We start from the raw sequence: 12,298 nt of genomic DNA on the forward strand, positions 1-12,298 counted from the left end.
AAAATCCCGTTTACGCGAAGGAATTATCGTAAGTTACTACAGAAGTAACGCTCGCGTAAACGTAGTATATGTCGGATATATTTCAGTGGAAAAACAAAGCCTCAGCACGATGCCACACTTGTGGAATTGACACGACTTGGTGTATTGTTTGAAGTACGTCGTTTGAAAGTTGGTGATTTTGCGTGGATAGCTAGGTGTCGAAAAACTAATGATGAATTGGTTATGCCTTACATAATAGAAAGGAAGCGAATGGATGATTTAAGTGCAAGCATTGTGGATGGAAGGTTTCATGAACAAAAGGTAATATGGGGTGTAATTACCTTTCGATACATCCTTGAGGGGGGTTCTGCGTATTTAATTATCTACATATTCTTTGTTTCTGTATTTCAGTTTCGTTTGAAGCAGTCTGGTATTAAGAATTTGATGTATATAGTAGAGAATATTGATAAGAATTCCCGATTTTCAATACCGCTTTCATCTCTATTGCAAGCCTCTGTAAATTGTCTGGTACAAGACAGCTTTACTGTAAAATATACGAGGAGTCATAAAGATTCTATGTCACACTTGTCATGTATAACAAATCTTTTAATCAAAATGTACAAGGTAAGAAACATTACATAGTTGCGTGCATGAGTGTTTATTAATAGCTCTTACAATAAATGACAATTTTACTTTAGAATAAAAAACTTGTTGGATGTAAGAAAAATCATCTTACACAGACAGATCATTTAGGTAATACATACCTGATGGAGTTCAAAGAATTCAATAAAGCATCCTCTAAACAGAGGGTATGTATCAGGAGTTTTTATGTAACGAAAAATACTTCGGTTCATCGACATTTCCTTTCAGACGTTTCGAGTAGGCGAGATGTTTATTCGTCAGTTGTTACAATTGAAAGGCATGTCCGTCGACAAAGCCATGGCGATTGTAGAATGTTATACCTCACCGCAAATTTTGATCACAGCCTTAGAAAATTCTGGTAAGAATGGCGAGCAATTATTGGCAAACATTCAGGTTGGTGACAAAAAACGACGGCTCGGGCCCGCCATCAGTAAGGCCGTTTATCAGCTTTACACGATGAACGAGTTGAATTGACTAATATAAATGTACAATTTATATATGTACCTCTTTCCTGATACACGTTCAACCTACTATCGATCGGTTCAACCTACTATATATATATTTCTAAATAATTGGTAGAAAAGATATCATTAATTTTTTTTTATAAAAAACTTAAAAAATTATCGTAATAAACAATTGTAGTTTGCATCAAGTATTTTTCAGATACTCATTTTTTTTTTCAAATAAGTAAGGTATTACCTGACCATTGTCTTTACACATTGTGACTCATCACATACTATTCTCTATAAAAAAAATGACTCACTCGTACCATTGTAACGTTGCTTGAGAAATGAAGAGAAAAAGAAATTTTGAATGAAAAAAAAGCATCTGGAAAATTGCGGGAAGTTACCTCGAAGCGAAAATTTGTTATAATGTTCGCTTAATCATTTTCGGGGAAAGATAGAAATCGCACTTTATCAATTTTTCGTGGCTCGTCTGTGCCTTTCTTATGGATATAACGCTTGAAGGGACGGATCGATTCGCAACTTAATATAATTGATACGAAAAGTATGAATACACATTCAGCGTAAAAGGGCAATTTGCGACACTTTTTTTCTCTTTGCTAAGGAAAGTGATAGAATTTTCTTGCGTGAGATAATAGCAGGGGGACGATTATAGCGTGTTTCTCCGCGTGTATCTCAGATATTTTCTCAGTTGTCCTCGAATCCCCGGAATAGATGGAGTTTTCTGTGGATCAGCAATATAGACTGAATCGTCTGGTGTTGTCCATATACGGTTTATGGCCTTACCATAACCGAATGATGAACGCTTGGATTATGCGGGTATTCACAATTTTGTTTTTGATTTGGGCTACAATCACTCAGGTATCTTAGTAAATCTGCCGAAGTAAATTTTTTTGAGCTTATTTCCGCTTCTAATTATTTTACGTATATTTGTTATGTATTATAAAATATTTAAGTTTTGAGAGATATAAAAATGTTTCTCGGTAATATTTCAAAAACCGATATTTAAAATCAACTTTTAAATAAAATTTTGATCAAAATTACGGATGAGTATTTATTTATGCACCTCACAATACTCAACTTACAATTAGATCAGTATGCGAATCAAAAATAGATTTTTTTTTTATGAATTTGCAAGACAAAGGATAATTTCGTGTAATGAAAGATGTTTTTCTAGGTAATTAAGATCTGCGCGTCAGAATTAACAGCAGATTTTATACTTGATTGTCTACCTATTATCATTCCTAATGTTGGTGCAATAGTACAATTTTTGAATCGTATAATAATCAACGACAAAGTAAGAGACATACGAATAATATTTTCTATCCATAGAAAATTTCTGTAACTTATTTAATTTCTATTTGATCAAAATATGTAATATTGAAAAAATTATAATTTAATTTTGCGTTACAATAATTTGCGAGTGGAATGAGTGTTTAATTTGCAGCTGAGGAATTTATTCGATCAAATTAAAATCGATTGGGACAACGCGAGATCTCAGAATGAGATTGAAATTATGCAAACAAATGCCACACTCGCAAGAATAACAACAAAATGGTTTTTGCGTAAGTATATCTCGGTTTCATTATTGCAAATTAGAAACATTTGCATTTTAAATCTATCTATTTAGTGGTTATATTTATTAGTACTTAATATTTTATCATAAAGCATTCGATATTTTATTGCAAAGTTTTCTCTCGATGTCGTGCACATCATTTGTCGCTTCGGGAGACGACCGTTGACTCTATATTTATACGACAGACTCTATACCTATATAACAGGCACATAACTTGATTGATTTTAATTAATTTTATGTCTTCCAGTTTATATGTTTGTAGGCATAACGGTATACATGCTTAGCACATTCATCCCTCAAATTCTTGATGTATTCCTACCGCTAAATGAGTCACGTTCACGCGAGCATCCGTTTCACGCCGAATTCTTCCTCGATGATGAAAAAGATTTTTACATTATCCGTATCATAATGTATTTCGGTATCGTGTTCGTATTGGGAGTAATTCTTGCCAACGGGTCCATATTCGTCATTTACATGCAACACATCAGTGGAATGTTTACCATACTGGGGTATATATTGCTTCTATACATACAATTTTAGCATCTTATTTATAACGTGATTCTTAATATATCTTTACTCAACATTCAATATATAATTTATATCTTAATTATATATATATATATAAACAATACCTCCACGACAATTAGTGAAGGTTTTAGGAGAGTGCCAAGAGTGAAATAGACAACGACTATATAATGAACATTTTGAATAAACATTGAAATTCATGTGTAAATAATATATATATATATATATATATATATATGTGTGTGTGTGTGTGTGTGTGTGTGTGTGTGTGTGTGTGTGTGTGTATATACACATATACATATATGTAATCATTTACCCTGTAGAATGATGATATGGAACAATCAAAATCATAGTGCATTTGGCGAAAAATCTCATATAGGTGATATAATTTACTCACAGACGATATAATATTATATACAATATAATTGTGAATATATATAATATAAAATATATACAAGGTGGGGCACCCCTAACTTTTACACACCTCGAAAAACTTATAAATTATAAGTTGTACGAAAAATTGTTATATTTGCCACTGGCTTATTCATTTTACTACATTTATCTAAGATATCAAGTTTCCAACTTCTTATTACTTTTTGTTTCCTTGAATATCTCGTTATCTATTAGGTTTAGGCCAATCAATGATACATTTGAACGCAAAATTAAACATATCTTAATTCTAATAGTTAAGCATACCTTCTAATAGTGGCACAAAAAATATTCCATTTAACATTCCATTTAAAACAACAAAGTTGACCTTGAACTTTTTTAAACTCTTTCACTTAAAAAAAAATGTATACACTATGTAATGACCCCTTCGAAGTGATGCAACTTTTGTATATAACAATTTTTTGTACAACTTATAATTTACAAGTTTTTCGAGGTGTGTAAGTTAGATGGTCCACTCTGTATATATATATATATATATATATATATATATATATATATATATATACATATATATAAAATCAATATTTATATAATAATAATTTATGATGCTTAGCTTCAGGCTTTGTTTTTTTTATCATAAGAAATATCTATGTACGCTTGTGTATTTATTTTTTTATTCATTAAATAACCGAGAAGATGTTTAGCATGACAATGACTAAACTCTAGTTCACGTCGCGTCAGAAAAAAAAACGTGTGGCAATAATGCACGTTTTAAAAGTATGTTACCGTTGTGTTTAAAATGGATCTTATAAAATATGAATTCGTCCGCCCACTCGTTTGCATTGAATCCTCGATTCGGATCTATACCGAGAATGTACTGTCTTGCTTCGCGCGCATTTATACAGACACCGTGCGGAACAATCATTCAGCGACAACGAACAGTTACCCAAAAGTCGATTCATCCGTGGGAAACATTACGGAAACGTTGCTCTCTTTGTTCAGGATCACCGCAGCATTTTACAGTTAGTAATCATTTGACGACATTTACATGCTTGTCAATTCCGGTACGTACAGGGTAAACAAGTAGAGATGGAATCAAGTTCAATATATATATTTAATGTAGAATATATTTAAAAATCTGAATAAAATTCAATAATTAAATTTTATTTTTTATAGAATTCGAGTAATATTCATGAAAAATAATATTCCATACATTATATTTGCGAAGTAATCGCTCTTGATTAGTTTCGAATTTTAGAATAAATACCAGCAGAATTCGAAATGTACTTTATAAGTAGTTTCTATTGTAAAGAATCGAATTTTTTACAAATAGTACTCGAACTCTAAGTACTCTAAGTACTCTAAGAATGAACATTAATTTAAAGAAAAATTAAGTCAAAGGACCCTAGAAATTAAAAACAAAATTGAAAAGGCTGTGAGAGACGCTATCAGACGCGGTTTACTGTGCGTAGTATGAAATTAATTTAAAGAATATAATATGTAAACCCATATAGCATGAAATATTCCATGAATGTTCTATAAATATTCTTTAGAATATTCATGAATTTTCTATGAATGATCTATAAATGTGCAAAGAACGTGTAATGTCCCGTTTTGAATGTCCTTAGAAATTTCTGTAAATATTCTCGAATAATCTACAAATCTTTTATAAATATTTCCCCATAATCCATAATTTTTTTATATATGCAAAATATATTTATAGAACATTTATAGATTATTTTAAGAACATTAAAAATGGGATATCGCATATTCTGTATACATTTAATATTCACCCGACATAAAAAAAATTATTTAAAACACACCTTCGTGGGATTCGAACTCGGGATCTCGGGACCTCTGCATCGTGAGCCAACTGCCTTACGTGGTAGACTACTTCTTAATTTGATGTAAGCGTTATATATAGTCTACATATGTCATAACCAGCGCAAATATATAATTTTTTAAAAATCATCTTAAGAAACAAATTCAGTTTAAAAAAAGTAATCAAATTTTGAATTAGATATATGGTATAATATTTCTCAATGTCGGGTGAATGCTTGAAATATGCGTAATATATTGTAGATACTTCAAGAAAATCACGAAATATTCTATAAATATTGCAGAAAAATTTCTAAAAAGTTTTTATTATATATATAATGCTTTCCAGAATATTTATATAATGTTCCAAAATATTCTTTAAATATTCCTAGAATAATTAGAATGTTTTTAATATTTTTCCTAAAATGTTTATAGATTATTTTATAAATATTCTACTAATATGTAAAAAATATTCTATTAATATTCTGATCGAATATTTCATGTTTATTGCAATGTTCACAGATTATTATTGAAATATTCATAGCAATTCTAGAAAAGTTTTTCAGAATATTCATAGCACATGCTATAAATGTTTAAAAATATTAACAAAATGTTCCGTAAATATTCCAAATATTCTATATTTGTTACAATATTTATAGAACATTCTATACATTTTTTAAATGTACTATATTTATTAGAATATGCAGAATATTCTATGCATATTCCGAATAGACAAAATTTCATGGAATATTTATAGAACTTCTACAGAATATTCTGAATGACTCGTGGAATATTAAAATATTTATAGATTGTTTATAGCACATTTCTTGCATATTCCATACTGTATGGGAAGATTTTAAGTAACTTTTATTCTATATTTTTATTTTTATTATATTTAATTTCAACGATTGATAAAAATATTTGTAATTATCAAAAAATAATATATTAAAATAATTATCGCTTTGTACAAATGTTTTGATTTGAAGGAACGTAAAATTTCTAGTAAAAGATTCGAACATATTTGATCGAGTCCACTTGGAAGTAATACTCTTGTTTTTCAAGGTATTTATGAATTTGTTTCGTCGAGTGAAAGTATTGCTTTTATTTTTCAAAGTAATTATAGAGAGTTCCTCTAACAGCAATAATATCCTGTATATCTATAGAATATACTAAGAATGTACTTAAGGGGTAACGCCACTCTAGCGCCCGGAAAAACAGCCTAATTTTGACAATTTTTTTATGGGAATATAGTGAATGGAATATAAAATCTGTTTAAAGGCCTTTATTGTACATACTTTAAAGTGTGTTCAAAATTTTTTCAATTTTTTTTTTACAAAATGGCGGCGCCAGAGCTCAGCAAAAGAAGTCTCTTCTCACGGATAGTGTTCTGCGGCCGGAAAGATTTCTCCTCCAATTTTTGACCTGGAACAAAAAACCAAAAATTTTTGAGTTTTATATAAGACTAGCATGTCCCGCCGGGCTTCGCCCCGGAGAACATGTGTATTAAGACATGCAAATAGTCTCTCGCTTTCTTCCTCCCCCTCCCCCTCCCTCCCCCCCCTTCCCCTCCCTGGAAGGGATATCTTTCTAGATCAATTTTTTTTTACGTGGTAAGGAAAAACTTGTGACGTGACATTTGTCGCGTCCGCCGCCCAGACCCCAGACGGTAGCTCGGCCGAGGGGAAGGTCCGGGATGGCGCCTCGACTCGAATCGAGGAAGGGCTACCTGCGTTAACTAACCTTTTCTAGCTAAATTTCGTAGGGATGACGGGTGGCGCCGGAGCGTGGGATCACGACCAAATGTAACGACGATAGTCGCGACGAGGGAGGAACTGGCGCTCGGAGGACGCACGGCGGAGTGGTCGGCCGACGGGCGGGCCACTGGGACCTGCCGCTGGAAAAGCGCCGAAAATGTCTCGCACAGCGTACCACGGCCCCGCCGCAGCATGAGCACGGGTGCACGGGCGATGCAGCGCGGGTGGACGACCCGCACACTTCGCCCGACGGCGCCCCGAGGGCCGAGCGGCGCCCGCGCCGCCACGGCCTGGCCAGCCGAGCGGGAAACCGCGAGAGGCCCGTGCACAACCAGCAGCCAAATCAAATGGGCCGCGGGAAAATGACGGAAATCGTCTGCAGCGTCGCGAACAGGGCGACACACTCAACCAATCGGCGGGGCGGAAGAACCGCGAGCTTGAGGGCGCAAGTGCGGGGGCCCGGCGTGGTCCCACCGAACCGACCGCTCCTCACTGTCGATCTAGCCGCGAACGAGGAGCCACCCCTGGAGGAGCGCCCCGACGCCGCCGGGCAGCAGCGAACAGCCTAATTGTAAGATCTCCACTCCGGTGCTGCTTACTAATTGAGGGCTCGATCTCGGTCGCGACCCGGCGCCAGTAAATGCGTATATCGAATAGATTGCCGTGTGAATCAGCCTGATTACGTGTCGTATTTAGATACCGGCTCCCGCCGTTGCGGATGGCGGGAAGATTGTCGCGGCTGTTTGTCGGGATCGCGGGCGCGTGGCCGGCCGAGATCGTAGCCAGAAACATATCTGAAAGCCCTACTCGAAAGCTTGCGTATGATCGGCAGTCAATTCGCGGTTATCGTCGTGCGTGTCTTGTGAATCGTGGACGGAGGCGTGCCGCGGGCGGCACGCTCCGGTGTATATTAGTGTGTCGTGTAATAGCGTTTTGCGTAACCGTGGTGCGTAACGTAGCGAGGTGTCCTTCGCGCCGAGGAGGACCGTATTGTCGCAGAACGGGGGAGTAATGTTTGCGCAATCGCGTCCCGGGGCATGAGGCACCGGTCTTGCGTTCGTGTAATCGCGTATTGCGGTCGTGTAACTGCGTTGTGTGCGGGAGTCCCGTGTGCGTGTCGGGAGGGACCGCGTCTGCTCGAAAGGGAATTTCGCGAGCGCGCCATTATCTGGCGTTGCATATCTTGGATCTTTCGGGGCTATTCGCGGGAGGCCCGCGTCTAGCCATTTTGGGACCATTTGCGAGACGTCGCGGATGGTCATTTCGGGACTACCGACTGGGAACGATTTGGCAGTTGGGAAGTCGTTTCGCGAGCGCGCCATTATCTGGCGTTGCCTATCTTGTGTCGTGCGTGTGCGAATCGTGTATGTCGAGCGTGTGAGAATTGTTATGTCGAGTGTATGAGAATCACGAGCGTTTTGCGTATAAGAATCGCCGTGCGTTCGGGATCCGGGGATTAAGGCGTGGGCGGATTGGCGTTGTCGCGGGGTCGCGCTTAGCATCGAGATTGCGGGGCTCGCTTGAGAGCTTCGCTCGCGGAAGGAGCCTCGCGGGCGTGAACATCACGCACTTCGCGCGTGCTGTAACGGCCGATCCGAGTACCGCGGTGGTACCGGCCATTTGAGCGAGATCCGGCCTTGGTTTCCCGATACGATTTGTTCGTTTACTGAATGAAATATATCTAATTAATATTGTTTATCGTCGGGCTTTATTTTTGTGTGTTGCTTGTGTCACGCTCCTTCTCCACCTTCATCCTTTTCACGCGGAGCTACGCCCTGAGCTTGTGGCGAGACTAAGGAGGAGAACGCTATCGAGACGTGGTGCGCGTCTATAATCGCACCTGCCGCCCAATCGAATGGTATCGCCCAAGACCTCAGATACGGGAATTACGGTAAGAGAAGTGACTTCGTTATCCCCTTGGAGCTATCGTCCGGTGGTCCGCGGATTAAATTGCAGCCGCGCCCCCTCGGCCAGCGAGACCGAGGGAAATCGGGTTGCAAACTATACAGCCTATATCACTCCCCGGGAAATTCTACCCCTACTTCATATACAATACTTTCAAAATCTGTCCAGCCGTTTTTGAGTTATAAATGGTGTAACCAACCCAACTTTGTTTTATATATAAGATTGCCCTTTTCAAAAAGATTGGTAACAAAAAATAGTACATTTTATAGCACTTCCCGGAAAATTCCACCACTACTTTATGTATAATTCTTTGAGATTCAATCAATTATTTCCCAAAAAATTGGAAAAATTAAAAAAACCGGTTTTTAAAAGATCGGTAACAAAAAATTATATACTTTATAGCACTCCCCGGGAAATTCAACCCCTACTTTATGTACAATTCTTTGAGATTCGGTCATTCCGAACCGGTTTCCAAAAAGATCGGTAACAAAAAATAGTACACTTTATAGCACTCCCCGGGAAATTATACTCCTTCTTCATGTATAATTTTTTGAGATTCAATCAATTATTTCCCTAAAAATTGGAAAAATTAAAAAAACCGGTTTTTAAAAAGATCGGTAACAAAAACTGTACACATCATGGCACTCCCCGTAAAATTCTACCACTACTTCTTTAAGATTCGGTCAATAAATTCCCGAAAAATTGAAAAAATTTCCGTACCGGCATCCAAAAAGATCGGTAACAGAAAATTATACATTTTATAGCACTCCCCGGAAAATTCTACCCCTGTTTGATCTATAATTCTTTGAGATTCAGTCAATTATTTCCCGAAAAATTAGACAAATTAGAAAAACCGGTTTCCAGAAAATGGGTAACAAAAAACTATACACATAGTGGCACTCCCCGGAAAATTCTACCCCTATTTCATATACTTTTGGTAAAAATTCGGTTCAGGGGTTTGGGCTGGGCGTTGATGAGTGAGTCAGTGAGTGAGTCAGTGAGTCAGGACATCTTTCTTATATATATAGATTAGCTCGGGAAATAAAAACGTACCTTTAAACAGATTTTGTATTCCATTCGCTATATTCCGATAAAAAATTGTCAAAATTAGGCTGTTTCTCCGGGCGCTAGAGTGGCGTTATCTCTTAATATACTGAGAACATCGTCATAATATCTTATACTTTACGATATCCTCTGAACATTCTCAGAATTTTGCTGTCAGGGTCGAAACTACACCAACATATCCGAACCTATTTGTAATACCATATACCCCTAACCCATTTTAATTCTATTCGAAACCTGGTCTTTGGGCGACCTTACAATACTACTATTACCCTCCCTACCCCTTCCAGTGCCTTCCCTCCGGCCCTTCTTCCTGGTCCATTTCGTCTTCGTCCGGTCCATTAGTAGTTTTTCCTCCATCCTCTCCGCGATCTCGTCCTCTGCCGACCTCCTTGTCCTCCCACTTTCTTCCTCTCTACAGAGCGTTATTGAATTTATATTTCATTTTGTTCACTTATTACAAAATAATAATTGTTTAGTTTTAGTAATTTCCCGATTTACCCTGTATATACGATGAATGCAGCATATATACATTTTCGGTCGCAAACATAGAATGACGAATTGTTTCTTCCAGGTACGTTCTATTACCGAATAAATATATGACACCGCAAGTAATCTTTCTTATCGAGATTGAGATATAATTCGCAAATATTTTTTGCAATCTAAGGTTTGTGGATATCATTCAATCGTGTTACGGTTTGAGCCTCTTCATCGAATTTTTAAGTTTAATGGTCCTGATAGGCCTCACATTGGTACAAGTGAGTGTTCCACATTGAATATCTGAATTAATTAACGTATCACTGTTGAGTGAAATTAATAAATGGAATTAAGTCGTGATGAGATCACGTTGCAATAAAAATTAAATAACAATATATAGCACAGCCATTGTTATAAATAATAATATATAGCACAGCCATTGCTTTAGGTTATTAAATTCTCCGGCACGTCGGACCGATCAGTTAGATCTGCAGCTTACATTAGTGGACAATTGATTTATATGTTTATATACAGTTATATGGGTCAGCAATTAATTGACAAGAGCACACAATTGTCCATGAAGATGTGAGTGTCAGCACATATATCGCAAATCGCATACACATGTACATTAATGGATAATTTTTTTTTGGGAGATAAGTACTACTTTGTTGAAAATTTGACATATGTAAACTTTTAGATATAACGCAAGATGGTACAGGATATCCATATGGAAGCAAAAAATGATGCTATATATTATGTTGAAATGTATGAATACAATTACCATTAACGCGTATAACATCTATATTCTAAGCTTAGAAAGTTTTTCGACGGTAAGCGAAAATGAATACCAATAATAAACTGAAATCATGAAATTCTTCCTCTCCACGATAACGAGGCGAATTCTTGTTTCAAGATCGTACAATCGGCCGTGTCGGTTTGTATGCTGCTGAGACGCGTGTGAAGCACTGTTTATAAGCAAGTTGAAAAATAGTGTTCTTGTGTGTAGTCAGTATGAAATTATTGTACAATACATTTTTCCTATGTCTTGAGTTTAAAGTATCGGTTTCCACCCTATACCTGCATATTATGGCCGGCCGCACATATGCGAAGATAATTGCCAACATGCAAGAGCTAACCTTCTTCCTTATTTGTATTGCAACGTGTATTCCTTCGGTCTTGCTACTCGCGGAAGCACGTCACGATAGTCAGTCGAGGTGCGATTCCCGCACCACCCCATATAGCACATAATATTATTCGAATGTTCTGTACTCGTATTGTAAATATACGTACCGTATAGAATATACTTCGAAGATTTCTGTAACATCTTTAGTAATATATAATAATATATTAATAATATATATATAATAATATATATAATAATATATTACTAAAGATGTTACAGAAATCTTCGAAGTATATTCTATACGGTACGTATATTTACAGTACGAGTACAGAACATTCGAATGATGAGAATTTATGAGAAATATCTCATAAATTCTCAGGACGTACTTGTAATATCTCACAGTAGTATATTATTTTTCGTAAATTCTCGTATACTACTCAGAATATAGAGTGAGTCATTTTAGTCGACGCAGGCAAATATTTCGCAAAATATGAAAGATATGGAAAAATATTTCGGACAAAAGTTGTATGATCTAAAGGAGGACACATAATTTCGACGTGAGTCATGTTACAGATGTCATTTT

General features: G+C 36.6%; 2 protein-coding genes across 5 annotated transcripts; both read left to right on the forward strand.

Annotated features, from left to right (window-relative positions):
- Nucleotides 1-48: 48 nt before the first annotated feature.
- Nucleotides 49-1,116, forward strand: LOC112465305 (crossover junction endonuclease MUS81; the record flags this gene model as incomplete). Its single annotated transcript, XM_025032809.1, has 4 exons — nt 49-300; nt 391-603; nt 678-788; nt 850-1,116. Coding segments are annotated over 4 exons (822 nt in total), but the record flags the coding sequence as incomplete, so codon positions are not given.
- A 1,035-nt stretch (nt 1,117-2,151) lies between these two features.
- Nucleotides 2,152-11,641, forward strand: LOC112465306 (odorant receptor 49a-like). 4 transcript variants are annotated; one of them, XM_025032811.1, is made up of 6 exons: nt 2,152-2,382; nt 2,533-3,170; nt 10,690-10,873; nt 11,041-11,177; nt 11,290-11,422; nt 11,506-11,641. In XM_025032811.1, exons 3-6 carry the CDS (start codon nt 10,844-10,846, stop codon nt 11,551-11,553), a joined length of 348 nt encoding a protein of 115 aa, XP_024888579.1. In that variant the 5' UTR covers nt 2,152-2,382; nt 2,533-3,170; nt 10,690-10,843; the 3' UTR covers nt 11,554-11,641. The 4 variants fall into 4 exon arrangements, with proteins under 4 accessions (XP_024888579.1, XP_024888581.1, XP_024888578.1 ...); XM_025032813.1 differs by having other exon boundaries at nt 2,533-2,650; XM_025032814.1 differs by lacking the exons at nt 2,152-2,382; nt 2,533-3,170 and adding an exon at nt 9,958-10,689 and having other exon boundaries at nt 10,783-10,873.
- Nucleotides 11,642-12,298: the final 657 nt, after the last annotated feature.

Source organism: Temnothorax curvispinosus, unplaced genomic scaffold (assembly GCF_003070985.1).
Source record: "Temnothorax curvispinosus isolate PA1 unplaced genomic scaffold, ASM307098v1 QBEX01015056.1, whole genome shotgun sequence".
NCBI classification, from domain to species: Eukaryota; Metazoa; Arthropoda; class Insecta; order Hymenoptera; family Formicidae; genus Temnothorax; species Temnothorax curvispinosus.